The sequence below is a fragment of the Ambystoma mexicanum genome, chromosome 3q (genome assembly GCF_040938575.1).
Source record: "Ambystoma mexicanum isolate Mex_15411 chromosome 3q, UKY_AmexF1_1, whole genome shotgun sequence".
In the NCBI taxonomy this organism is placed as follows: domain Eukaryota; kingdom Metazoa; phylum Chordata; class Amphibia; order Caudata; family Ambystomatidae; genus Ambystoma; species Ambystoma mexicanum.
Genome location: NC_090926.1, coordinates 1,071,548,681 through 1,071,574,210, shown reverse-complemented (window position 1 = coordinate 1,071,574,210; position 25,530 = coordinate 1,071,548,681). Strand labels below are relative to the sequence as shown.

Here is a 25,530-nt window from a genome sequence, read left to right as displayed (position 1 = left end):
TTAAAAAGGGCTGTCAGCGGGGCTATCAGGCTACATTACTCAGTCTGTGCAAGAATCTGTAACCATCATCCTGCTTAAACCCGGTAAAGACACCAGAGAAAATAACTCATAGACCCATCTCCTTATTAAACATTGATGCTAACATCTATTCAAAAGTTTTGGCAAACCGCCTAGCATCCATTCTCCCTGAACTAATCAACGCAGATCAAACAGGGTTTATAACAAATTGGTCAACCGGGGATAATCTTCGGAGAGCCCTAAATTTATTGGACATAGCGGCCCACGATTCACACAAATTGGCCTTTTTAGCTTTGGATGCTTCTAAAGCCTTTGATAAAGTAGACTGGTCCTTCCTACAGCTCACCCTAGAGGTTTTTCACTTTGGCCCAAGCTTCTGTAATATGGTTTTGGCCAACTACCAATCTCCGAAAACCTCTACGGGTTAACCATAATTTATCAGAACCCATTCCCCTGATCTGTGGAGCTAGACAGGGTTGTCCCCTATCCCCTCTCCTGTTTGCTCTGATAATGGAGCCATTTGCTCTGTGGATTCGTATGGACCCCAATATTAAAGGATTGACAATTGGCACCTCCCAGCATAAGATTTCGCTCTATGCTGATGACATGCTGCTGTCCATAACAGATATCCATTCCTCTCTAGTATCCGCTCTTCAAGGGCTATGCAGGTTTGGAGAGGTAGCGTGGTTCACCATTAATTTTGGGAAATCTGCGGCTCTGGGAGTGGGTCTCAAAATCAGGGAGTTGGAGGCCCATAAGACCCTATGCCCCATCCACTGGAATGCAAAATCTGACTCTCGCTTCTTCGGTGCTTTATCCCGTTTTTTCCACCCTCATTGCGGAAGACCTGGTCGGGGATCCTGGCCTCCACCAAAGTATATGGGATTGGGCATTAAAAATCAAAGGGAGTCACACGTGGCCTGGGCCCATACCACCCCGATCTTCCATAATCTGGCCTTCTCTCCTGGGTCTCACCCCTTGAATTTTAAAAACTGGGTCGCAGGAAGACTAGAATCACTGGGGCAACTTTTTGAAAATGGCCACCCTGCACCTTCGAAAACTGTAAATTGACCTTTCAATTAGCCGAAACGGATAGATTCTCTTATTCTCAACTTCGGCATTGGTGTACTCGCCCCTAGTCCGACCGGAAAGCACACGAAATCTCTGCCCTCTTGAACTTACCTTGCAGGGGGTACCAGCGAGAGGTAAGATCTCCAGCCTCTACAAACTGTTACAAGAAGACATGCTTTCCCTTAGGCCCCCATATATGCACAGTGAGAAACAGACCTGGGACACTCTGGAGGATCAAACCTGGGTAGACATATGGACCAGAGCCCATTCCTCCTCATTTTGCTCCACTAACCAAGAATGTGCCTACAAGCTGCTCCTTCGCTGGTACTACTCCCCCAGTACGCCTTCACCAGTTCCAAAAATCCCTCACTCCCCAATGCTGCCGCAAATGTGGACAGCTTAGTTCGTACTTTCATATGTGGTGGACCAGCCCCGCAGTGCAAACCTTCTGGAACCAATGCATTTCTGTTATAGACGATATCACCCAAGTGACAATTTTCAGGCACCCGGAAGTAATCCTAATGGCCGCACCGGCGCCAGGGTCCTAACCAAGGACAGGGAAGACCGGCAATCTCCTTACCCAACTATTACCAGCGGGGAGGATCACAATTGCCCGCACTTGGAAAACCATTGAGGTCACCTCAATGACTATGGTGGACCAAACTTTGGGACATTTTGGTGGCAACCGATTTAAATTAAATGGATTTAAAAAAACAAAAAACAAAAAAAACTGGACCTACTCCTTCCATCCTTAATTCCAACTCCTGCTGCCATGGGATTCACCTTTTGGCGACTAAAACTAACCTTCAGTGTTATTTTTTTCCCCTAGCCCTTTAGCCCTCTACAGGATTGTGATTGAAGCACGTCGGTGCTACCCTACATTCTGTAACTTCACTGATATTCTGACACACTGTTTTAGCAAAACTGGACCCACTTCCTCCATCCTTAATTCCAACTCCTGCTGCCATGGCATTCAGCTGTTCCTCACAGATTTCTGTTACATTGAAACCCAATTGCAAGAGGGCAGAAGATGAATCTAACAACTATATTAATCTACAATTTTATGTACAGGCGAATCGGGTCCATTTAGTTGTCGTTGAAATATTGCACTACCGCCATTTCCCCTGAATCAATTGCAGACAGTTTTGGTATATGATGAAACAAGTGTTATCTACTGATAAGATTCTCTCCAGAACCACTGGTTTTCTCACAGGCCTCTTTAGTACTGATAAAGGTTTCTGCATTCTGTCCCTTCCTCCTTTTGTCGCAGTCAATTTTACTGGGGCTAATACATGTTCTCCCCTTTTTGCGTTGAAACCAAAAGTTTTCTGAGGGTGATTTTCATTCAGCGGACAAGCAGGGGTCTCCCCCTGGTGTCAGCTTCTTTTTGGAGAGCCAATCCAAAGTGGCATGGCTTACCTCTTTGTTAGAAATTGCATTTGTCCGCTTATTAGTGTTCCTCTCTTCCATTGTTCGAGTGGAATTAAATGCAGAGATCTCCCTCTTTTTAAAGAGCTTATCGGCTTAAGCATGTTTTTTCTAAAGCCAGGAAGCCACCAACCACTTCCTGGTAGTTCCTCTCCTCCTGCTTTCCTCTCACGATTGTCTTCGATGATCAATTAGACCATATTGGGTTCATGTGGATCACGATATGAGGTGAACCCTCCACTAATACCTGCTCACTGTCTTCATCGTGAACTGAGAGGTTTAATAGGACAGGTTCCGTGGACCTTTCCTGCACACACCTTTGCTGTTAATCTTCCTCTTCCACAGTAGAATGACTGTGTTCCATCGCAGAATCAACTCTTTGCAATTTTTCTGTTTTTTTGTTTCCTCTAGTCTATCAAGCAAATGGTTTCTTAAATTCCTAAGAAATCCTCATGAACCAATCACCTTCGTGAATTTATTCGACGGCATATTTTTTGTTTTTTAGTTCTCACAATCCGTTTCATTTTCCGGCAAACCTAAAATATTGTTGTCATCAGAGACCATTGTTTCATCCACCATTTCAGCTGTTACAACGGAAACCTCTTCAAAGTTTGACGGGACCAAAGTACTCGCTTTAATATGCAGCAATGTATCCTCCATTTCACCAGTTTGGACGGGCTCAGGCTTCCCAGTGATAGCCAAGTCCTTTCCCATGTTAGTCATCAGGGCCTGGGTGAACAAAACCCTACTTAGACTGCCAACTTCAAATGGGTTCGGGCCAGGTCTCGTTGGTACCACCAGACATTAGTACACCTCCTCAAATGGACGCTTGAAAGAATCCCACCTTTGGGCAATTCCTTTCCACATTTTAGGATTTCTTTAGCCGCCTCTATTTGGAGTTTCTCGTTTGCTTGTGCGTCCCCTTGTTGTTCGAGGAGGCTTTTCAAAAGAAGAACCTCATGTTCTCTTACTCGATCTAATGTACTCTGAATTGTCAACGATGATTCTATGTAGATTAGTTTTGAATGAGTCATGGCCAGAAGCGTCACCTAGTCCTTGTAATTGTAGTTTATAGACTCAGTTTTAGAAAAGGCGCTAATGATATAGTTAGCGCAGACATACTACATAGAGTCTGGAAATTAGATGAATTTGCCTGGTTGTTCACATTGGATCTTTTTTTACCTTTGAGCATTCGCCTTGCTCTTGAGAGGTTTGTAGGGGTAGAGGTAAATCCGAGAATTAAGAATCTGTTTCAGATAACCCCAATGTTCTTTTGTTTAATGTGCTAGGTGGTGACAATGCACACACCAAGGAGAGGCAGGCGGTGGAGGTTGGTCATCCGTTGGAGATTTTTTGGAGGAGTTGTCATGCTTTACCGACTGAGAACTAGCAGCTTCCAGGAGGCTCCTCTTTGTTGGTCCTACTATTTTTCAGTTGCAAAGAGATATTGGCAATGTATCGCGTCAGCCTGGCCACCAACAGAATACCTCAATTTTTCACAGCGCCCTCATTCACAGAGCGCTGGTTTTAAAAAATGTCCTGTGGAAGGGGCGAGAACCAGATAACCTAGATAACACTTGCCCCTTTTCCAGGCCCAACGGGCCAATTTCCGACTCTGGCACCTTATCCATTTTGCCCACAGAGGGTCTGCTCCCTCTCCTCAAGGAGCCCTCTCCTGAGTCATGTGAAGAAGCCTTCCTATAGCATATGCCAGTTATAAAACGAAGAGGCCTGAAGCATACAAACGTGTCCAACATGAACAAGATTTGGAGAGACAGTTAGATTAAGCTGCATTGAAACTGTGGCACCAAAAGAACAGATGTTTAGTATAGTTCCAAACTTCATACTTTTTTTTAAATTTAAATCTTTTTATTTCCCCATCTCCCATCCAATTTCACAGCATGACATATTTCACTCATTATAGTTACATAACATAAAATACTAAACATAACAGCTTGCCATTTGCTCCAAATACATATTATCCTGACTGTTCACACCCCATCAGTATCACTTTCCCATTTGTCTCCTCCCCTGGACCACCATATCCACTCTTCCCAGACGCCCCGTGTCACGTTTTAGAAATTAGATCTTAACATTTCTGTTACACATGGCAGCACCTATTTCAGGGGGCTTATCAGAGGGGTGAAATAGCGCCTGTATCATTGCACTCCAGGCTTCCTACCTTGCTCTGAAGATTAAGGTTCTTCTCATTTGCACAGGCCATTTCTCGAAGAAGCTTTGTTTCTATGCTTGCAGTTTCCTTCAATCAAAATATCAAAAGCATAAGACAAAAGGAATCGATGAAAAGTCACTGATAAACGATCGCCAGGATTAAACCGCTAATGTTAACCAGTGTCCAATTTTTTGGCGTTTCTCAAACACACTTTAGTAACTTCCCACAAAGCCTATGCAGCCACAGCACCTTGTCCATCAGCAACTGGAACGAGAAATACTGTAGTGAACCCATCCAGCTAGGCAGGCAGATCGTCTATATATTTGTTGCCCACAGCCCAGCCCCTATGCCACTCGACCTGCACGCCACTCGGCAATGAGAACCATCCATCAAAAGCCACTTCAAACCTGTTGGGGCTATTTGCATGGCTGCCCTGCCACACTGTAGTCAGATCTGTACGACTTCACTTGCAAGACATTAGAGCCTTTCAACACATCAACCCCTACAATTACTGAAATTTCTGACATCAAACTGCACGCAGTATCTTGCCTAGCAATATCACAATGTAACCAGAGCTGTACTGGTTTCCTCAGGACAATATTAGCACGTTAAAACATCTGCCTGTCCTTGATTCGATGACAACACCAATGAATATTCACCTAACAGAAATAAAAATTTAACACGCAAGCAGTGACTTCAGCATTCAGCATCCAACAAATGACAGTAAGCCTTCAACATCTACAGAGAGTGTTTTAATTATGGGTACAGAATAAAATATCTGTATGCCTACTCAAAGTTGTCCTTCAGCCACTTACCTCCTTCTCCTGTTTTAGATCCTTTGCCTGTCGCTCTTTCAGATTAAAGTTTTCCTGCTTTGCGTGACTCAGAAGTTCTCCCAGGTCCTGCACTTTTTGCTCAGATAAAGCCAATGAAGCCTCGGTCATCTGAAGTCTGAAACAGTGGAATTAATTACAGCTATCAGAGGCGTATATTGTAGTGTCACTTTAAACAACAATTTAATTGCAATGCAAACATTTATTTTAAAATAATATATTGCATTACAGTTTTAAGAAACATTTTTCACAATTATGACAAGTTTATAAAAAATAGACATAAAAAATGCATTCAACCATAAATCCATCCAATTCATTTATCACAGTACTTTACATTTTATAATAAAAATCCTCCTCTAATAATTCAAGACATTTCTTCAAAAATCTAATTAGCGCTATGGTCCATGATGTATTATTTCCCACCATTAAATAAAAAAAGCCTTCTACAATCATTGGTAGCCCTACAATATAAAATTAGGTGTTTCAAATACTCTAGATAGAGTAGATTATTACATAGCCGACACACACGATTTTCAATATTTATATCATGAATGGAGCCCCATCCCTCCAGGGTTCCCAACAAATTGAAAGAAAATCTCATAGTGTAACAGAAATGCTTACTAGGATAATGAATATATTTTGGTATCTGATGAACTGGCCTAGAGATCTTAATATTCTTAAAAGGAGCTTAGCGCTCATGAACATGTGTAGTTTTTGACACCAGTCACATGCTTTTAACTTCCTCAAAATACGTATTTAAGACTTTGCATGATTATTCCTGGATACAAGGAATTATTAGTAGGACTTAATACCTTTAAAAAAAAAACAAAATCCAATTAATTATGAACCCCAAGATTGGAGTCCCAATACAGATCTTTCTCAGAAAAAAAGCCTTCTCAATGAACTAAATCAGTTGAGGAAGGCAAAGGGAATAACTCAAGGGTTAAAGAAGAGATCACTTTACCACAGTAATACTTCCTTAACGGGAGTAACGTAAATGCACAAAACTTTGATTTGATTGTACGCATTTAGGCCAGATAATGTACTGATTTCCTTTTTAACCTTAAACACATTAGAAAACACCAATCTAGGGTACACCACAATACATTAACCATTTGGAAGGCAAATCAGAGGCTTAAACGAGTACAAATGAGAATGATAAAATGCTAATGGGCTGGAGAATGGTGGCCTGGTCCATTAAACAGAAGAAAGTGTGCGATTAGTAGTTGAAACAGTCATACCTTCCCATGCAACCATTATTTGTTCACATCTTAAGTGAGCTTTGATTGTCCATGGCAGCCTACTACCTGGCACTGGATTCTTCACAATGCTCATTGCTTACATTCGGATTCTTGATTTTATAATTATTTAAAATCAAAGCAATGCTATGCTTGTATCAAAGCAATGACAAATTAACATCCAATATTGCAGCTCAAACATGCCTTTTGCATTTATTAAAAATAAGCACAACAAATAAAAATGGTCTCCTTATTTGTTTTCTACTATCCTCAGAGTGCCTTGAATGGACACCTTATTTTGAAAAACATTTTTTGAAGCTTTTCCCATACTCTTCAAAGGAACCCCCGGCACATGTGTTTTGTGACCGTGGTCTAATTTTTGGGAGCAAGGTATTTTTACACCACACTCCCTGGCTTAACAGACTTCATTTTAGGGGGACTCGTCAGTCCTTAAGGTGACCCCTTGCAAGAGACGACTGTCCTTTATTTAAGTCCATTGTAGAACTACTACCTCCCATGAGGAAAGTTGTGTGGAAGAAAAAAGTCCTAAACTTTCGATAATGTTCTTTCTGATGGGTTAAGTCCTTCCTTCCACAGAGCGCGCACACACACACACACACACACACACACACACACACACACACACACACACACACACACACACACACACACACACACACACACACACACACACACACACACACACACACACACACACACACACACACACACACACACACACACACACACACACACACACACACACACACACACACACACCCCCCCCCCCCCCCCCCCCCACCCCCACCCCCCCCCCCCCCCCCCCCCCCCCCCCCAGGCCTCTCCTCATGCTCTTATTATTCCCCCTTGGAAACTAATGGAACATTGAAAGAAATTGAACAGGATACAGGTCCACATAAGTGCCTTATTATTACATAGCTCTTAGGAAGAATATTGTATATTTTATGGGTTGTTTTCTTGAGAACAGCACAGATCTTCCTGGAGAAAATGAGTTCTCTCCCGGTAAACAATGACGGTGCCTCCTTGAGAACAACATGTGACTGCATTAAGTCTCAGACCGATTGGATCTAGACCCAAAGGCCCTCCATTCCCATGATAAATTCACTGCCATAAACCCAACAACACTCCTCCATCAATGGCGTTCTCCACATCAGGGGTGTCCTTGCCAAAATCAGCACACAAAAAATATCCTTCCCTACAGCTGGAGACTGACAATGGTCTAGTGATGCAGATCTCATTGCCAGCAAATGCACCGACGACTGGCATCACAGGATAATAGGTTGCACTGATGCGAAAGACTACTTCACGTTGCTTTCCCTTGAAACTGGCAGAAGCAACACTGTCGCCATGATGGGCCCACGGTTACTTCTGCTTGTATATTCTCACCTTAGGAGGTATATAGTTTTTAAATATTCCTCTTTGACACTGTATTTCCCTTTGCACCCTTCAACACTTTTTTCTAATTGCTCGACACACATTATAGAGTGCTTCATCACTTGTTTGGGGAGGCAGTAAATGCAAAACTTAAGAGGGGCCTCCAGGCCCATGTTCTTAGTTAAAGATTTTCAAAAAGTCTTGAATAGTTACAGCATTCAACCGCACGGACAGTTCAGGGTGGCAACGTGCTGGAAACAAACCAGCTCTAACAGTTTGAGAGCACAGAAATAGGTTAAAATGAATTTAAAATAGTAATATCCATAGCTGAGAAAACCTACAAGAGGACCTCCTGGAAAAACGATCTGAAATGAAAGCATTGAGTTAGGAATGCCCCTGATCATCACAGATTGATCAGAGGAATGGGCGCTGCCGCGCATGGGTTCTTACAGGCGATGACACCCATTTTTGTAAACTATGTTTATGTTTGAAAGCTAGGAAATGCTTCTGATGGCAATCCTAGCACTTTAAAATTGGTAAACTGGTGCTGCACTATTATCTTGCTAATTGGGTTTACAGTGGGCTTTATCAGATGGTAAAGTCTGATGTTTCCTTGATGTTGCACAAATTCTTGCGACATCCTTACCTCTCTCTGGATGTTCACGTTGTCTTCTTCCCGACATTCTATCCTTGCAGCACATAGCTGCCCAAACCATCCACTGGCTCTTTTTTCTGTCCCTGTCACCATAATACTCCTCGTACAGCGGCCACTCCACTTTGCAGCTCTTTCATACAGCACAATTGCCTGGGGCAGCCGGTCCACCATCATCTCACTGATTCTTCTAGCCCATGGTGTGTCCTTTATTTGCCCATTTTACTGGATACTCTAATCACAGCACACAGACACAAACACTCAGACACAAACCAGCCCAAGTGCATCCAGTCTTCCCCAACTAAAACTCTGGTTCCCCATGTGGATTATTCTGGCATACTAATACCTATAAACCTCTCGGTGGAGGCTCTATTGACCAGTAAATGCATCAGGGAAAACATTAAGGTCCCTAGGCATTACCAGATGGTAAAGCCCACTCCTTCGGGTTTACTGTTTAACAATTCATGAAATACCAAATACTGGATTATGTAGCTGGAAAGGGGCTGTTCTTAATATACTATGTTATTTGTAGCATGTTCAATTGCTACGCGCAGTGAATGATCCTGGTGAGAAAATGATATAACTATACAACAGCAATTGGTATTCGGATATTCCCAAGAGTGGAAAATGTGTGTCTGCCTTACTTGGCTCTTAGAGAATTTACAGCTGACTTGCGCTCGTCTAGCACTTCTTGTAAATGGCCGACTCGCACAGCCGATGTCCTGGAACAGAAAAAACACAGAAAATAAAGAGGCCCACTATTTGCAAAAAATTGGGGGATTGAACGTCATTCCAACATAAATTAACCAAAAGTCATAAAGGGAAAGCTCCCATCAGACCAGTAAATCAGAAATGGCCATTAATTAATATCTTACCATTCTGAATATCTACCAATCCGTAAGGATGTAATGCCCATGTTAACAATGGTGACTCAAACAAAACGGGTATGCTCATAGTAACATCTGTGAGACCTTCACTGACCTACTGCTTCGGTGAAATTCCTCCCTCTGCTTGTCAATGGCCTCCATAAGATCCAGGAACTAGTAAAGAGAGGAGTAAATAATGAGAAAGTGGCGCCACACACCATTCTCACTCTTTCCTTGCTACAGTGAGTGCTGCCTTTTGCATAATTAAAAAAGTCTAAACAATCACAATAATTTGGTACCAATTATGCCACTCGCATAGTAAGAAGTTAATTAACCAAACAAACAGAATAAAAGAATACTGCACATCAAACGTGAGCACAATCATACCAACCTCAACCCCTCCATGGCAAAGGGTTGAAAGGTTAGGATGATCAAAGTATTGGTGAAAGTACAGGACTAGTTTGAAGACTGGAGTATTCCATTGCTTTCGATTTAGCATCCCTGAATGTGTTGGACCCCTCCCCCCCCCCCCCATGAGAAGCTGGGTACCCATCGGTCGCCATAGGGTTTACTAGGGGTAATGCTACTACATGATTATTCTGTTATGGAGTCCAGCTTTCTGAGACCAAGATCACAGCTCGCCTAACCAAAATTGTAAACCAGGTACATGTTGAGGTTGGCTGCCTTTGATCAAGTGGTTTATCCCAGTTAATCCTCAAGGTCTGGGAATCCCTAACAGAATCTGGGGCTATTGGGTTTTCCCAGTCCCAGAAATGTTCCAGACAAGGGTCTATATTTAATTTGCATATTGTTTGGTGATAGAAGTTTCAGTAGCCAGTACGTCTACAAAAACAATAATGGTTGCTTAACCTGGCTGGGAGTGGCTTTCAGGGGGCTTCTGTAGTAGGGGAACATTGGCACGGGTATGCTGGGGATGGCCTCCGGTGAGAAAAAAACATGGCCTTCCAAAGGGTTCCAACAATTCCTTACAAAGGACGTACTACACTGATATTTGGACCAGCCTGCCTTGGCTTTTTGCTTGTGAACCCACTATAACATTGAATCAGAATAGCCATCTGCAGTGGCGGTTCATCCAGCAGTGTCTGGATCAAGCTAGTAGATCATCCTTTTACCTTGAAGGGTTATGAGAAATGCAAGTGATCTTGCCAGTGTGTGCTCAACAGTGGGCACTCCAGATTGTCTGCAACTTTCAAGCTGATATGGGGAGAAGGACTTTAAGTGTTTGTTACTCCTTCCTTTGATTAGACTGCACTTCTTCAAGAAGGCATTTCCAAGTCATATATATATATATAAGATCGACTCAACTAGTGTGCAGATCTCTTCCCAGCCGAACGTGCCAGGCGAAAACATCCTGGCTTATACCAAAACATTAACACAAAGGCCACATTACAAACTGCTTCCTTTCCTACGAAAAGGAAGGTGTCGACACTGCTCTTCGCAAGAATTCAAAGACTAGGACACAAGAATGGGTTCTTGGGATCCACAATTATTCTCACAAACTACCTACTGCCATACATATACTATACTACTGTACATAGAAGCCTTTCCTTAGGGTACACTGGACTAGATACACACAATTCATATATAAGATTACCATGTATGACATTATAAGGGAATGAACACCCCCCTTATACCACACAAAACATCACACATCTAACTGTACAATGGACACTTGCAGAAAGTGGACCCTATAGCTACAAACACAACCTGAGAAATGCTGTTCTATTTCTAGGTTCCCACACAATTGTATAGTAAGTATAAGGTAACATATCACCTGCTTGGTCTTTTCTTCTTTCAGGTTGGAGACCTCTTTGCTGAGGATCTGAGTACGGTTCCGGTTCTCCTTCTGTGTGCTTTGTCGCTCATGGTTGTGCTCAATGGCTTGTTCTGGCAATACAAGGAAAGATTTCACAGCTCAAACTCACAGACAAGGCCACTGCGCAAGAAGCAACCTAAAAGGGTACCTAAATCACGCAGGATGAGATTAAGGTAGAGCAGCAAGCAGCATAGTGTGAGGGGTCAGTAAGGGGGGGGCGGACAACAGCGTGTAGATTTCTCCAAATATGCCATTTTATTAAAGTACATAATTGAAAACAAAGCCTTGATTGCCCTACTTTATTTCTAGGAGTTCCCTGCCTAGTCCAGAAGCTAAGGGAACAATATCTAGCATGGATAAACGGGCCCTGGCACTAAACAACAAACCTACAAAGAAATTATAGAACATCATAAATAAAAAACTTTAACAATGTCTGAATGACCTTTTCTTATCCTGGGTAAGATCCCTTCCACAGGTTTCAAAGTTAAATCAAAATGTTCTTCAAAGGAAAAGAAAACTCTTGAACCAGCGCTTGATGGTTCCAAATCAAAGAAAAAAGAAAATCCACAAGTAGCAAACCTGCGTTCCTGGATGCAAGATCCACTTACAGCTTCCAGAAAAATAATAGCACCAATAGTAATCCTGGTTATGATAAATTGTCTCTGCTTCTAAACAACTTGCCACAGTTCAAAAGAGTGTAATATTCCCCAATGTTAATAGAACACAGTTCTTTCAGATGTCTTCAGTTCAACTTTAGTTAAAACGGTACACTGGTATATTTGTCAGGATGCTTTCTTTGTGCTGCTGCATCCATGTCAACAACCATGTGTCTATGTTGGTACTATGAGAACAGTCGCCTTTGTCCCACAGTACATTACTGCTTAAACCCTCTCGATATGACATCTGCTGACAACTTACCACCACAGTTTAAGTACTACTACAACAGCTCAGTACTTTGAATTGTTCGACAAACTTCGACCAGATAGACTAACCTTTTCATGTAGGCAAGACACTCTTCCATTTAATGACCTTCTTAAAAGGGGTACTACAGCTCAGTATTGTAAAAATTGTTCAAGACAAGCAATTGCTTCCCCTTCGACCAGTTTTACTCAAACCTTTCTGCCAGTCATCAGACCAAGGAATTCCCCGGAAGCCATAGTGCCACGGTTTCTGCTTTAGGTAAAAATACCACACTTGTATCTTAGGCTACATGACACTGACAACTTCACAGTGGAGTTAGATGGCTCTTTAACTCTTGACCAGGCAGGTTTCACTATACAAAGCGGGTGCCTTTTGGCTTGGGCAGTGCTTGTTCTTGTCAATACTTTAGACTCTTTACATCTTAGAAATGGAAAAAAAAAAGTTTACTTTTGGATACAGTATAGGTTTTAGTCTTTCAAGTGAAAACACAATTGGGCCCATGCATCCTCTCTTTAACTTAGATTTATAGCTTTAAAGTTGAATAGAGAATTGGATTCCCATGCAACAACAAGGATACAGTTCTGACTTCTTTTGTCGATTACAATTAGGCACACGCGACCTCCGTTTATGTAGTTTTCAGACTTGATAACGTAGGTATTGTCAAGATCAGGCATTCGTAAATGATTTTAAGGACATGCAACCACTTGGTTGGTCAATATTAGTCTTTAAAGAGTTCAACAATAGAGTTAATTAACTTCAGCTCGCACGCGAGTATCAGTTCTTTCAGGGATACCAAAGTGTTACAATTCCATTGTGAACACTCCTTTGAATCGAACGAACAGATTAACAAACATTTTCTGCTCGCATAAAGTCATACGTGACTAAATTAAAAGTTGGATACAGTTAACCGCCAAGGCTTGTGCAAAGTGTGAGAATGCCGTGCTTCACTCATTGGCTTCACAGACACTTGTGTTAAGGGCTTCACTGCTTTCCTTACATCCCCTACTACTGCCTCTGGCTCGCTGGGGACCCACACCCTTCTCCTGCACAGGTGTCTCCAGTCTGGCCACTTGAATTGGGAGTTCCTTTTTCTCCAAAGACCCTCGGCTGGCCTTCTGCTTCTGGCCTTAGTATCCTGCATGTTCACAGCTCTGCCACCGCAGCAATCAGGTTCACATGAGGAAAACTCAACCTCCTGCTCGTCGCCCACTGCACATCATCTGCACTTTAGGTTTTGGGAGAACAGGACGCACTCAGAACTTGCAAGTGAAATCTGCTGTCGCCAGCCCTCTTCCTCGTCTTAGTACCTATAGGATTCTAAGACGTGTAGTTTGTTCCAGGAAAGTTAGGTTTTTCAACTTCTGAATTACATATAAGGGTAGATTTAATTCCCTTAAGGCTTTTGAGAGAGGCATTTAGTTTGTGCAACCAAAAAGGATCTTTCTTTTGGGACAGTTTGCTCTGATTTCATAGCCTTAGAGTTCACACCCTTAGATCTAATATCATATTTAGAGACATTAAAATGACAATACGCCATGATCTCTTTAAGTACATTGGGAAGCATTTTCCTGTCAGAGGAAAAATACTGTGTCTCATCCCACGGAATCTTCCCATCACCCCAGGCCTAGTCTCCTACCAGGTGATCCTCCTGCAGTACACCCACCTCCCCCGAGGGGTTGGGCCAGGAAGCACCTGCCACCACTGGGAGGAGACTTTAGACATGGTTCCAGTGAGGGATCCGTAGGATTCTTCACAATAGACAGTGAAGAGGCACGAAGGTTCTGATGGTCACAGAAACCACTCTATGATAATGGGAATCCACAAGTCTGCACACTCACCAATGGCCTTCAGGATATCACTGGGGATATTGTTCCCCGACAGCTCAAGTTTCCCCATGGTCTTATTGTTGTGAAGACTGTTCAGTAAACTTCTGCTTCCAAGGAGCCCTATGTTATTCCAACGCAGGTCTGTGTGGGAAGACAATGTTACATGAAGGATTATTCATACACCAATCTTTTTTTTATTGGTTTTTGTGTTCATAACACGTTTACAACAATTCTACATAAAGTAAACAGCACAATAATAAAATAACCAATTTGTCAATAAAATAATTTGATAAAGGCTTGTTAAAAAGCGAGCAAAAACTATGATTAAACCTTTTGGATGTGCAGCCATTATGCAAGACCATACTGATTCAGCTGAAACCGAGCCATGAACAAATGTATCAAAGACCATATCTCTTACATCCTGAATCTTCTCACAATCCAAAGGTCAAACGTTTTAATGTCTCTAATTGAGTCAATAATTTACACAGTCTACAGGTGCATTTTGAAATGTCCCAGTGTTTGCATCGTCCTCACCAAATTTAGGTGTAATCTCACAGACCACTCTACTCGTCCAACAGGCAAATGTTATCATGTGTGGTAGTAGTGTTCCTCTTTCTTTGTGTGTGCAATTTAGCATATTCTCTATAGTGGGAGTAAGTGTTAATAAATGCCTTGTTTTACTCCAGTCCATATCCAACAATTTCTTTTTGATGCTAGTCTGATTTCTAATCCGGTGCAATATGTCTACACAAATATTCTCAAGAAGGTTTGCGTTCATTTTTATGAAGTCGTTCCCAGACACTGACTTAGTTTCCACAATTACTTTCAGATCACCAAAAAGAGATTTACAAGCGAATGCAAGAACTTTGAGTATAATCTAAGCTTATTCCACAATACATAATTTTTCAGGGATTATAAACCATGTTCGTATCTCAAAATGCATATTGATAGAGACATGGGCAGCTGAAGTACATATTTCCAGATAAGTCCTTCAAGTTTAGGAAAAAAGGACCAGTTTTTATGTTATTACTTCTATAGCTAATATTATTGTAGGAAAAACGTTTGTTGTATAAAATGTAACCAGTGGAACGTACCAAAATTTACAGAATTTTCTCCCAACCTTTTCATCTGTACAACGGTTAAGCTTTAGCTCTTATCTTTCCAAAAGCACAATTCAAATCTGATTTTGAAAAGGTTAAAAATTCTAGCAAAGCTATAACAATGGACCAACAAAATGTATTTGGTATTTTTAGTTTAGAAAAGAGCAAAATCAGCTTATTCGAGTTGATCACTAAATTAATTTTGCTTGCATATTCATCAAATGATGTCAATTTACGTTTCACACATTTGGTGTTGCATCAAATAAACTAAGATTAGCAGCATAAAGGGAGGCATTTCAAATTTAAATGTCCCAATCTAACTGGGAAGGACCAGATACTTTCCCATATTCCACAACTATTCAAAACGTAAAGAATCAAAAGATTTTTGGCCAACACAACCCTGGTGCACACCCATTACTGTGTGAATGGGCCTACATACATTTCCCCTCTAAAATTAGCCTAATTCAGTTTTCATGTAATAGTATCAATAATTTTGAAAGACCATCTGGGATGTCCCAATTCATTAGCCTATTCAAAAAGTTTGCACGGGTTAACGCTTTCGAAAGCTAATGATAGGTCAATGCAAGCCATATAAATATGGGTCGCTGATGGCATCATATAGAAAAAACAGGATTATCCCGTTCAGAGTTGTATGCATGTTATTCCCAAATCCAATTTAGAATTTGGTCAACTACCCAAGTAGTTACCAAAGTAGTTTCCCACAACTGTAACCTTCTAAGGATTATGGACACAAATAACGTACTTGTTTCATCCAGGTACCATGTGTGATAACTGCCACGTGGGTGGAAGAACTAGGGTATTGATGATTTTAGAGAATAAAAATAGGACCAATAGGTCCGCCAAGAAGTCTAGATTTTGTTTATTCTGACAATACCAATTTTGAAGGTCCCGAGGCTTTCAATTTTCTTGACCTTTGGATTATTTTATGTCTAATGTATTGACAAAGCCCTTCCATTTCCTGAGAGAGTCCCAGTTAACATTACATATATTTTGACAGTGCAACTGTTCTTAGTAAACCTGTGAATAAGGAGTAATCCACACCTATTTTGATATATGATTAAGTACCAGACTGTTTGTTTCATTTTAGAGCAGTTGACCAATTCTCAGAAATTTGTGGAACAAAGCCTGTTTAATACATCCAACATTGTGGGGCTAGCTGACAAGTACATTTGATGTGTATAGGTACTCAAACAATTTTTATACCCCTGGCACCCCCTTTATTTCTCACTCACATAATGGACAGTATCACCCCGGTCTAAAGTGAGCAACCCTCTTAGGCGAGACCACAACTCTTTCTTGTTCTTTATGTAAGACGTCTATTTCGGGTAGGACATCTAAGAACCCTTCTGTTGTGATATAAACATTGTTTGTGCTAAATTAAAATTCCAGGTCTGAATTGGGAAGCTTAACACAATGCACAGGCAAATGTATCAAAAAAAGCATAATGCCAGTGCACTTGATTCCTACTATTAGAGGGTACCATGGGGGCCAAATATTCAACTCATTCAAAGCTCATAGTGTATAACCCTTGTGCACAAGTTAAACATGTCTGATCGCTAGTCTCAGTAAAAGTTATACAAGTGTGGAGCAGTTTAAATCTGTCTTTCCAATACTACTCTTAGTCATTAAGTGAGCAACTAGAACCTCTATGTCAAGAAACAGTCTAGCCCAGCCATACATTGCAACCTCTAGAGGCCCCATGTTTTCATCAATGTCTCCCACCTACACCACCTACTTGTACCCTTGCTTAAGGGCACCCAAGTGAGCAAGAAGCTCCAAAAAACATGTTGGATATTAAAAGAACAGTAACTGTTTAAGTCACCTGCAATCATTACTTTGTCTAAAGGGCCATCCGGGTACCATTGCGAGTGCATACAATTCAATTAATCGAATAACAAAGCCTCAGAATGGCAGAGTGGGTTACAATAGACATTTTAAACCATGATCACAATTTTCAGTTCCTAGCTAGAATATTTTTAGGGTCCATAGGCTATCGCTCTTGGTATTAACTATCTGAGAATTGTCTAGCGCTATAGTTAAGCCACCAACAGGCTGCTCCCCCAAATCCTGCTTGGTGAGTGGAAGGAGGCGGCATTTTAGACCCCCTCCCCCTATTCCTACACTTCCTGGGTAGGCCCAGTCACGGCTGCTTTGTGTCCAGGGCCCTGGCCTCGGAGCACTCATGTGGGAATCCCTTTAGGAACTGTGAACCCTTTTGTGCGGGAATATCTCTAGGAATGTGACCCCCATGCATACACCCCTTATAACCATATAAGACCAGAGGTGAATAGGACTCCATTTTGTAAATCATCGACTCCATTTTGCAAAGTTAAAACAGTCGTGGAGGTTTCACTCAGGCTTGCAACTCTCCCTGTCAGGCGCGCACAGCAAGCGAGTTCCTCCCCCCACCTCCTCTCCTGTGCCGTCTCTGCGACTGTTCGGTTCCCATGAGAAGGCTGGCTGCAAGAATGCAACAAAACCCACACTGTATCTTCTGCCTTCCGTTTCTGTTCACTGGCCCAGATGCAGCCCAGAGCAGGGGCCAGGGCAAAAGCTATCTGTCTCTATAAACCTGCCCCACAGACCCCAGCCATAAAAACTTAATTCCAGCGCGCTTTAGGGTAGAGCCAACAGTTAAGCAGACCCTTAAGCCGTGAGCCTATTTTTTCTTTCAATATGGATAAAAGTAAGGTTCCTATGCAAAGTCGTACAAACATAATAGACTAAGGAGGCCTATGAGTGAACAATATAAATACATAGACGTATGTAATTAGAAGTTATGTTACCTCGCTGCAATGAAAGCACGATGCATGGTTCTGAAATTCTCATAGCATTAGTTTGTAATCATGCAATACTGAACCAAATGCTAATCTGTACACACCAGCACCATGCTACCTCACTTTTATAAGGTTGAATGTAAATACATATATAGTGTTATATAAGCATAATGCAGAAGTTGATCACTCCTGGCTAGCCTCACCCCCAGTTAAAGACACACCCATAGACCCTGAGCTGTGACTTGTACGTTTACAAATAGGTGAATCTCGAATCAAAGACACGCTTTATTTCTTGATCACTTCTTGATTAATTCTTTGCTTTCCCTTTGTTATGATAAGAGTACCCAGTCAAATGGAAGATGAAACATATCCTAACCCAATGTGATTTGAGTGTAAAATAGCCAGCCACGTGTTAAAAGCCATTTGTAACAATTGTGCTCTGAAGCACCCTGAACTATTGTATAACATGAAACCAGACTGCAAAGGGGCCACGATTCGTTCCAGTTCACCTGGGTGCCAACAGAGAGTTAGTGATGTTTAGATAATCACTGAACCCCCCCCCCCCCCCCCCCCACAATGAAATGCATGCCCATCATGATATGTAAATTTTGTGACCTAGTCATCTCAGCCATCTATTCTAAATTCCCCCTTGTTGTTGTTAAATGGACACCTCCGACCATGCACTTACCCCATGGACTCTACCCCCTAGCCAGTATATTCAGAGCTGTTTGAACAAGGGGAGCGTCACATTTGATGGCAGATGGTCAATTCATGACTAGTAATAAATAAGCTGCCTTTGAACCCTATTTTCACAAGTGCTCAGACATAGGCCTTTTCTCTGGATAAACAGATCAGAGTTCTGAATGAATGGGAGTCCATGGCCACAAGGGCAAATGCTACACAGCTAGCATGTCGATGGTTACATAAACGGCAACATGGTATACCAGGCTGATGAGCCCAGCTGACCGAGTGACCCCAGACACCACGTCATTTCATAACATGCCCTCAGGCCAATTGGTCGCCTCCGACCCTATAGATGCCTGCCCTTAGTGACCAATCCCAACTCATCATGTGCCCCCCTAGGCCTCCCCTCTCGTGGAGGACGCCAAATTTGTATAAAACAGATTTGTAACATGTTTTCTGAAGAGTGCTCTCGGCATGAGCAGGGTAGATTCTGCTTGCCCCAATTTAGATAAAAAGCCTTTAATATCACCCTCACTTGGTCTTGGTATCATTCCCTCCTGGGATGTGTTCTTATGGACCCTGTTGGGTGATTTATAAGCCTTTCTGGGGGTCTCTCGCCTTCATTGGTGAGTTTAAAAAACATGAATAGCCCTGAAGGGTTAAATGTTTAGTTAGCTACGTTTTTGTAACAATACTGAGGGATAATCTAATAGACGAGGGAATGTGTCTGAGTTTTTTTTTTAAATGTTGGAATTTCCTCTGAAGTTCCCAGATACCTGCATTGAGTAGGGTGGACGTTGATTCATTATATTGCTGGATGAGGCTGATGGGTGCAATGAGGCAGGTAACCAGTTCGTTGACCAGCAGCTTAGTAACATGCTGCCTATCTTGCACCACAGTCATTAGTCTAACACTCCCATGCCCTTCACCACATTACATATTTAGATCCAGTCTAATTTGCTCTCACTGTTTCTGATGAGCATCCTGCCTTTCATTTACTGTAACATTCAGACACCGCTTTAACCTCTCAGAACAAGGAAGTAGATCAATTCCCATGTGCAAGAACGACTCCCTTATTAGTTTGGAATACATGTTTTAATAGAAGTGAAATAAAACCATATCCAATCATTCTTGGTGGAATTCTACCACCTCAATATCGTCAGAGATGAAGAGCATTAAATCCGGGATATGAGAAAAAGGTGCCGTAACTGACTTAACCCCTTAACTGCCAAGGGTTTTCCCCACCAGTGGCAAGGCCTTTGTTGGCGATTTTGGTATGTCGCCATTCAATCCCTTGTAACTTTTTTGTTACATGACATATCTCAGCCAAATGTGGCCCCTTTTCTTCCCACATGTAGGCGGTCAGAACACCACCAGGGAATCCTACTTTGCGGTATGGGGTGAGAGCAAATAACCAAAAAAGGACCAAACGTTGAGCTTTTTTCAGAAAATGCCTGTAATGATAGTTTATAGTGAAGGCACGCGTATAGCGTTCTGTTGCCATGACGGCATCTTCGTGTATGATTCCAGAATGTTGAAGGAATCATACACGAAGATGTTGCTGAAAGGAGTTGGCCTTCCCGGGGCTCCTACAATTAAACCTAGAACATTGTTACAAATATAATGCAGAGTTGTGTGATAACTTCATGAAATGAAAACACAACAATTGGCGACGAGGATTACTGCATGAAGGGAGTCCCGGGCGCAGCGTGAGCAATGAAATACACGCTTCGCTCAATGCTGTAACTAGATACTGGGAACGGTAATTGACAACAAAGGAAAGGAGAAGTGCAGTCACATATTATAGGTGAGCGGCGCGATCAAGTGTGAAGAGTATATGTCAATGAAACTCGCGGGATCAGCAGCATATGGTGAATGCGCGCGAGCGGCCAACCGTCTGATACACTAGAGGAAAGGACCTTAGTGCGTGCTGAACGTGCCGCCATTTTAAAAAAAAAAAATGGTGAATATTTTGAAAAGCCAAACAGTGGTTCATGGTTAATGTCATTGAAGTGCAAATCGCCGGGGAAGGTCAGACGAAAGGAGAGAGTGTTGCGGAGACGTTTATGAAAAGAAAAAAAAAAAATGTGTTTTTGTTTTGGTTTGTGATTGCACGTGCACAATTTATGGCCAGTACTAAATGATAAAGTGTGAAGCACATGGAGTGAAGTGTGTTACAGAAGCCCTACAACATTGAGTTGGAATTTAAAGCATCATGCAGACCATATCTGCTCCAGTGAAATTTTTGCCTTTGCCTGGGAATCCAACATGCCTGTGGGAACAATGGCAAGATAATTTCCAAGTATATCTGAGGGCAATAGGAGGTTCAAGGTACAGTGATGATCAGAAAGAGGCCACTCTTCTAAGTTGTGTAGGTGCCGAGGCACTAAGGATTTTTAGGACATTGCCTGAATTAGAACATGATGAAGTGGGTTGGGAGGAATCTTCGAGTGGAGCTAGGAAATATGATGTAGCAATGGCCAAACTTAATAAGCATTTTGGAAATAAAACTAACATAGTATTGGAAAGATATAGATTTTTCACAAGGAAACAAGGTAAAGAAGAAAGTATAGATTCATATTTAGCCGCATTAAGGGGATTGATGGCCACTTGTGCTTTCACAGGAGTAGCAGATGAATATTTGAGGGATCAGATGGTGTTGCATGTGGCGGATCCCCGGATTCAACAACGTTCATGGCAAGCGAAGAACCCCACATTGGAAAAAACAATTGAGATAGCCAGGTCAATCGAACTGGGCAAAAAATGTATGAAGGAAGTTCAAAATAAAATGGAGAATGTGGAAGTCAAATCAGTTCAAGATATGGAGGATGGACAACATAACAGTCAAGAAGATGATTTAATTGCCATTGTTAAAAGATTAGTCAAGTCAGACGTGAATGGTGGAATCAAACAAGGAAGGGCAGGCATGTTCAGACAGAATAACAGATGTTTGAGTTGTGGATGGTATAGACATGTCAATGCTGAAAGAGATTGCCCAGCTGTGTCAGCAGAGTGTTATAGATGTGGTCAACTAGGACATTTTGGAAAAATGTGTTACAACAGTAGAGCAAGAGGAAGATTTAACAGCCGTTTTGGAAGAAATACTGGACGCTACAATAGAGGTAGAGGTGCAGCGATGACAAGTATAAAGGCATTGGAAGACATGGGTAGTTCAAGCAATCTTTTGGCAATCAAGGATAGACTTGAAGAAAAGGTTCAAATACTAGCTGTTGCGCCAAGCGAAAAAGGTGTGGGACCATGGGTCACCATGGAAATAAATGATATAATGCTACAAGTGATGGTGGACACTGGTTCTCCTTATACAATGGTTGATGTGGAGACATATGTCAATGTATTAAAAAAAATGGGAGAACTACAAATGACAAACATAAAAGCAACTGGATATGGAAAAACACCCATCAACATTATAGGGTTTGTTTGGGTACATCTGAAATTTGAAAGGAGAAAAACATCCTGCAGACTGTTTGTGGCTGAGAATGGGTTTTCGATAGTAGGATGGTGGGAGCAAGCAGCTTTGAAAATAAGAATTCATCCTGGTGAAATTGTGCCCATTTTATGTCTTATGGAGAACAGTTGTGATTCTGCAGAGAATTTGGCAAAGGCTTTTCCCAAAGTTTTTAATGAGGAAATAGGTTTACTCAAAGGATTTGAACATCGGATCATACTAAAAAGGGGTGCAAAGCCAGTGGTGCATAGAGTGAGGAGCATACCCATTGGCACCAGAGAAACATTGAAGGCCGAACTAGAAAGGTTATGTATACAGGATGTCATTGAACCCATTGAAAGCTCGGAGTGGTTGTCCCCAATTGTTATTGTTAAAAAACAGGATGGATCCATCAGAATGTGTGTGGACCTAAGAGATTTGAATGCTAACATTTGGGTAGATCGCCATCCTTTGCCGAACATTGGGGAAATGTTGACTACCATGAAGCCAGCAAAGTATTTTACGACGTTGGATCTATCGTCAGCATATCACCAAGTAGTACTGGAGGAAGAGAGCAGACACTTAACGTCTTTTGTAACACCATTAGGAGCTTTTAGGTACAAGAGAATGCCTTTTGGGTTGGCTTCAGCAGCCGCGGTGTTCCAGAGATTGATGCATCATTTATTTGAAGGGTTACAAGGAGTACATTATTTTCAAGATGACATATTGGTGTCAGGTATGTCTCAGGAAGAACATGATGCAAAGTTGTTGGGAGTATTACAAGTATTACAGCAGAAAGGAATGACATTAAAAATTGAAAAATGCAAAGTCAAGAAAAATGAAGTAACATATTTGGGTCATCGGATAAATGCTGATGGAATAATGCCAAAAGAATCATTAGTGGATACCATTTTAAAGATTTCTGATCCCAAGAATAAAGACCAACTGAGGAGTTTTATGGGTTTAACAGAATACTACTCGAAATTTATTGACCATTATTCGGACAGAACGGAGAAAATGAGAAGTTTAATGTGCAAGGGTGTCAAATTCGAGCGGACTGAAGATTGTAAAAAGGAATTTGAGCAAATCAAAACATTGGTCAATAGAGCACTGGTGTTAAAATTGTCTGATTCAAGTGCCAAAACAAGGATATCTGTGGATGCAAGTAATATAGGACTGGGAGGAGTCCTAGAACAAGTTCAAGCTGGTGAAATTGTTCCAATTGCTTTTGCCTCAAGGACATTAAGAGGTGCTGAGAGACATTATTCAACAATAGAAAAAGAAGCTTTGGGTGTTAAGTGGATTTTGGAACATTTCAAGAGTCTCATTTGGGGCATTCCAGAGGACATTATAACAGATCACAAACCACTTGTACATGTTTTAAACTCAAAGAATCCTCACATGACATCTCCTCGCATAAGAAGGTGGACACTGATTATCATGCAATTCAATGTGATCATTAAATACACTCCAGGAAAAAACAACGTGGTAGCGGATTGTTTCTCTCGCCTACCCTGTGAAGATGTAGTGGAGAATGGTGAGGACGAGGAGGTATTGATGGAAGAACAAAACATGGATTGTATCATTGCCCATGTGCATCCCAGTTTTTCAAAGGAGGAATGGGTAAGAGCTGGTGAATGTGATCCTGAACAAGGAATGTTGAGAAGAGCCATTGAGAGTGGGTGGAGAGACATTGATGACAATGTAAGATACTGGGAGAAATTTAAAGATGAGTTGTCTAGTGATGAGGTTTGTGTGTATCGAGGAGAACGTATCATACCACCAACAAATTTGAGAAAGAGGATTATGGACATTGCCCATGAAGGTCATGTGGGGAGAATGTTGAAGAAGAGAAAAGTAAGAACTGCTTATTGGTGGCCCAACATGTGGGGTGAAATGGAATCTCTAGTCAGAGATTGTACTGCATGTGCAGTGAGTGACAAGAGTAAGGTAAAAAATACAACCCCATTGCAGCCGGTGAATATTCCTAGTACAGTATGGACAAAATTGGCTATTGATATAGCTGGGCCCTATGAGACTTTAGGATCAAAAAAAATATTCCTCATAGTGTTGGTAGACTATACGTCCAAGTGGGTGGAGTGTGGTATTGTTGAAGACTCTGTATCAGCTGTCAAAGTGGTGAAATTCTTGGAAGAAATATTTAACAGAGAAGGAGAACCGCAAGAGCTAGTGTCGGATAATGGAGCTCAATTCATGTCTGTGGAGATTCAAAAGTTTCTGAAGGATAGGGTCATTAGACATAGCACCACGGCCTTATATCATCCAATGGGAAACAGGTTGGTGGAGAGGATGAACCGTTTCATAAAAGGTATTATTCAACTAGCTATGATAAATGATCTACCCTGGAAAGAGACACTCAAAGAGGCTCTCAACACATACAAAGTCACGCCACACTCAGTTACTGAAGAAATTCCATTCACATTGATGAGAGGAAGGACACCTACAAATAGACTTAGACCTGCTTGGTTGACAAAAAAGGAGAACAAAGATAAATTTGGAAGACATTGTCAATAGAGTAAAAAGAAAACAAGAAGAGTATAAAAGATATTATGACAAGCAAAAACATGTTCAAGAAAGTAAAATCAAAACAGGAGATTGGAGAAGAGTGAGAGAGCCAAACTGTGTGATGAAAGGAGAATCAAGATTTCGTCCTCCTCAAAGAGTGAAAGAATGTTCAAAGAAATCTGTGATCTTAGAGGATGGCAGGAAATGGTCATGCGATGATGTAGTGTTGGCAAAGGAAAAGGAGATTATGAGAAATGAAGGAGAACAAGGCTGGTATGGAGAGACATTTCAAGGCAAGTTATTCAGAGATGAGGTTGGAGACAAGTATAATGTATAAAGGTAATACACAAGAAGAGAAAATCCAAGGAAAACCACAGGAAGGAAGAAGTGACAATTCTCAGACAATACCAAGACACAGGAGAAGATTGTGGAATCGAAAACAAGACTATGTGTATTATTGAGAATTGTAAACTGAGCATCTGGATCCAGATAACATGTTACACTTCCGATAACATGATGATACTGTATCCTTTATAAGCAGACAAAGTTATGGTTATGAGTTATAGAGATATATACAACATAGCAACAATGTTATGATAGTAGTTTTCTGAATTTTGATTTTGTTATTTTATTAAGAAGGGAGATGTAATGATAGTTTATAGTGAAGGCACGCGTATAGCGTTCTGTTGCCATGACGGCATCTTCGTGTATGATTCCAG

General features: G+C 41.5%; 1 protein-coding gene across 1 annotated transcript in view; it reads right to left on the bottom strand.

Annotated features, from left to right (window-relative positions):
* The window catches only part of LRRC45 (leucine rich repeat containing 45), a 366,996-nt gene that overhangs the window by 167,329 nt on the left and 174,137 nt on the right, over positions 1-25,530 (bottom strand). The window contains exons 6-11 of the mRNA XM_069655316.1: positions 14,271-14,399; positions 11,470-11,582; positions 9,790-9,848; positions 9,453-9,530; positions 5,506-5,641; positions 4,700-4,777 (exon numbers count right to left, since the gene is read on the bottom strand). Coding sequence (XP_069511417.1) covers positions 4,700-4,777; positions 5,506-5,641; positions 9,453-9,530; positions 9,790-9,848; positions 11,470-11,582; positions 14,271-14,399 — 593 coding nt within the window. The remainder of the gene's footprint in view (positions 1-4,699; positions 4,778-5,505; positions 5,642-9,452; positions 9,531-9,789; positions 9,849-11,469; positions 11,583-14,270; positions 14,400-25,530) is intronic.